Genomic DNA, 4,210 nt, shown 5'->3' with positions numbered 1-4,210 from the left:
AGGAAGGCTTCGTGGACGTGTGCGGCAGCGGGCTGCTGATCTACGGGGAGATGCACGAGAAGCTCTTCCAGCACCAGCGGGAGGGAGTCGCCTTCCTGTACCGCCTGCACCGGGACGGCCGGCCCGGCGGCATCCTGGCCGATGACATGGGCCTGGGCAAGACCGTCCAGGTGATCGCCTTCCTCTCGGGCATGTTCGACGCCGAGCTCGTCCGGCACGTCCTGCTCATCATGCCCACCACCCTGGTTGCTGGACCCCCGGCCTGCGAGTCAAGGAGTTCCACGGCAGCAGCAAGACAGAGCGCACCAGGAACCTGGAGAGGGTCCAGCGGAGGAACGGCATCGTCGTCACGAGCTACCAGATGCTCATTAACAACTGGAAGCAGCTCGCCAGCAGAGACGAGCGGGCGTTCGTCTGGGACTACGTCATCCTCGACGAGGCGCACAAGATCAAGTGCCCGTCCAACAAGACGACCAAGTGCGTGTACGCCATCCCCGCGAGGCACCGGCTGCTCCTCACGGGCACCCCCGTGCAGAACAACCTGCGGGAGATGTGGTCCCTCTTCGACTTCGCCTGCCAGGGCGCGCTGCTGGGGACTGCCAAAACGTTCAAAATCGAATACGAGAACCCTATTACCAGGGCAAGGGAGAAGGACGCCACTCTAGGGGAGAAAGCACTGGGGCTAAAGATGTCAGAGAACCTAATGACAATCATAAAGCCCTATTTCCTCAGGAGAACCAAAGAAGATATCAAAACCAAGTACGCTGACAAAGCGGACGCTCCTCCTCCCGAGGACCCCCGTGAGAACAGGGCTCCTGTCATGCCCTCCCTCACGAGGAAAAATGACTTTGTTGTGTGGGTGTACTTGGCACCAGTGCAAGAAGAAATTTACAGGAACTTTCTCTCTCTGGACCACGTGAAAGAAGTGCTGATGACAACGCGATCCCCTCTGGCTGAGCTGACTGTCCTGAAGAAGCTGTGCGATCACCCCAGGCTCCTGTCCGCGAGAGCCTGCGTGCAGCTGGGCTTGGAAGAGCACTCAGAGCGGGACCCTGGGAGTGAACCAGGGACCCTCGCGGGTGACACCAAAATAGATCATCTCTCAGATGAGACCCTGATTCGGGAGTCGGGGAAAATGCTGTTCCTCGTAGGGCTTCTCGAGAGGCTGCGAGAGGAGGGCCACAGGACGCTGGTGTTCTCGCAGTCAAGGAAGATGCTGGACATCATGGAGCACGTCCTGTCCCGCAGGGGGTTCCGCATCGTGCGGGTCGACGGGACGGTGACGCACCTGACGGAGCGGGAGCAGCGCATCAGCGCCTTCCAGAGCTACAGGGGCCACTCCGTCTTCCTGCTCACCACCCAGGTCGGCGGCGTGGGCATCACCCTGACGGCGGCCAGCCGAGTGGTGATCTTTGATCCCAGCTGGAATCCGGCTACGGACGCCCAGGCTGTGGACAGAGCCTACAGGATCGGGCAGAAAGAGAACGTGGTGATTTACAGACTGATCACCTGCGGCACCGTGGAGGAGAAGATATACAGGAGACAAGTCTTTAAGGATTCCTTGATCCGACAGACGACCGGTGACAAGAAGAACCCGTTCAGGTACTTCTCCAAGCAGGATCTGAGGGAGCTCTTCACACTGGAAGACACTCGGACGTCAGCCACTCAGATCCAGCTGCAGTCTCTGCACGCCACCCAGAGGAAGAGTGACCCGCAGCTGGACGAGCACATCGCTTACCTGCACTCCCTGGAGATGTTCGGCATCTCCGACCACGACCTGATACACACGAGGGACACGGCTCACGAGGAGCAGGCTGAGAGTGAAGCAGCCCATCAGTACATTCAGCAGCGGGTGCAGAAAGCCCACGAGCTGGTTCAGCTGGAGTCTCAGCTTAGAGACCAGAGGATGGAGGAGATCAGAAACGCTTGTGAAGACATGTGGCAGAGACCACCAGAACTGGTGTCCGAGCCAAAGAAGCGGTCCCCAGGGGTGAGCAACATAAACCGCCTGGCTTCACCTCCAGTAGCTGCTGAACGTGAAGGTGACAGAGTTATTGACCTTACAGAGGAGGCTGAGGTTGCCCAGGTTCTCCACGTCACCTCCAGAATGACAACTCTAACTATTGATGACTCGAATAAAGAGAAACTGGCACAAGATGTATCCAGTATGGACACAGAGCTGCTTAACACCACCAAGACAGTGAAACAATCCAGTATGCAAGAATCTGTGCAAAGTCTTGACTCCAGCATTATACCATCATCACCTGGACTTGACAAGGAGAGTCAGAGTCTGGAACAGAAGCAGTGTTCCCACGTGAGCTCAGACAGGCTGGCAGAAGCAGGGGGCAGCCTGCCTGGGCATCAGCATTCCTCTAACGAGTCTGGTATGGCTGACAGTCCCCAGAGAGATGCAGAAATGCCAGATCAGGTACCTGACCCAGATGCTGCCTTGGGGACAGAGGAGAATGATGTTCCTGAGCTGGCAGCTGCAGCACCACATTTGCCAAACATTACACCAGAAAATGATGCTGGACTCCAGAAGTCTGGTATGTTGGAAGCCAGCTTGGAGGATATGTCTACAGCTTCTCTCCAGTATCACGCTGACTTCAATCTGGTCTTGGAAGAGTCTGAAGATGGACAGCAAGATGCCTCAAACAGGGAAGAATCACTACAGCACCCAGAAAAGGAGGGCTCCCAAGTAAAAGGAGAAAGTTTCTCTATATCTCCAACAAAAAAATCCCCAACACAGACCTGGCCAGGTGAGTCTGGTGGCTGTGGAGACAGCTCCCAGAGAGCTGCTGAAGAGCCACATGACTCCCTGCAGGGCAGCGAGGCGTCGGAGGAAAGCAGCATTGCCCTGGCCTTTGGGAGAAAGAAACACGTGAAGAGGATCGTTTCAGATGGTGAGGATGAAGGCAGTTCCATCATGGCCCTGGAGGAACAGCAGCCTGAGAAGAGGCCCTCTCCCTGGAGCAGCCCTCCGCAACCCTTCCAGCAGGGACTGAGCGCCTCCACCCCGAAACGTGAGGGCAGCACACCAGGAGCCATCTTTTCTCCACAGCTGATCAGCAGTGCAAGCAGGTCCAGTGCTTCCAGGAGATCTCTGATCAACAGGGTGGTAGATGAGGTTGAGGATATTGGAGATATGATGGGAACCACTGATGAAGAAGATGATGATGATGACAGTGATGAGGAGCAAGATGACCTTGTGGAAGAGGAAGCTGAAGAGTGCAGTGGGGAATCTGCTGAGTCTGAAGAAGAACCTGCTGGAGAAACGCTGGATACAGCTAGTGAGTCCCTCCAGCTGGATGTGTCCTCTGAGCAGTCGGGAGCAGACGAGACGGAGTCATCTCAGGAGGAGTCCACTGGGGATGTGGAGCTCCAGTCAGGTGAGCAGGTAGACTGCTTCACCCAGGAGAGTGTCCCTGGGAGAGAGGCAGGCCAGCACTGCCCCCCTGCTGCAGGTGACTACCATACCCTGGTGGACAGTGGGAAGAAGCTTCAGGACGATGGAAAACTTCAGGAGGCACTGAACTGTTTCCTGCAAGCTCTTGACATAAAAAGTGGAGATCCTGAAGTTATGCTCATGACCTTAAACTTGTACAGGCAGCTAGCACAGAAATGAGGTACCGGGGCCTTCCTTCACCTGTGGTTTGTCTTTTTGTCATTAAATGTTTCACTGTGATTTTTTGTGAACCAGCTGAAGGCTGCACCATGGCCAGCCACTGAACTTCTGTCAGCGTGGCTGAAGAAACTCAGCGTCCCCTCCTGGGGGAGGGAACAGTCTGGGTCTGGCTGTTAGGTGTTGGGTGCTGGGGAAGGGTTCACAAAGATGAAAACAGTTCATGTTCCTGTCTGATTATCTTATTAAAAAGTTGTCTTTATGTCTAAACCCCTGTCCGAGGTCGCACTGCTGGCGTTACCTTCTGCCCTTCAGGTTCTGTCACTGCCCCTCTCCTGAGAGGACACTGAGGGTCCACAGCAGCTTCACCTGCTCTGAACTGAAGCTGCTGCAGCTCCTCCCTCCTTGACCCACAATAAGCCTGGTTGCCTCCAGCCATGTCACCCACCAGCTGGGTGAGCTGGGTGCTGGTACAAGGGAGAGAACTGAGCTACCACAGCCTGGGTTTAAGTTGGTTTGCTGTGGAAGAGATAAAAAAAATTAGTTGGTTGCTGGTCTAAGTCCTGCAAGCAACAGAGGCCAGCACAC

General features: G+C 55.6%; 1 protein-coding gene across 1 annotated transcript; it reads left to right on the top strand.

Moving 5' to 3' along the window:
- Positions 1 to 5: 5 nt before the first annotated feature.
- Positions 6 to 3,625, top strand: ERCC6L (excision repair cross-complementation group 6-like; the record flags this gene model as incomplete). The annotated part of the gene is given in 2 exon segments (XM_008935775.1): positions 6 to 246; positions 249 to 3,625. Coding segments are annotated over 2 exon segments (3,618 nt in total), but the record flags the coding sequence as incomplete, so codon positions are not given.
- Between the last annotated feature and the right edge of the window lie 585 nt (positions 3,626 to 4,210).

Source organism: Merops nubicus, unplaced genomic scaffold, assembly GCF_000691845.1.
Source record: "Merops nubicus isolate BGI_N331 unplaced genomic scaffold, ASM69184v1 scaffold17202, whole genome shotgun sequence".
NCBI classification, from domain to species: Eukaryota; Metazoa; Chordata; class Aves; order Coraciiformes; family Meropidae; genus Merops; species Merops nubicus.
This window is presented reverse-complemented; position numbering and strand designations above follow the sequence as displayed.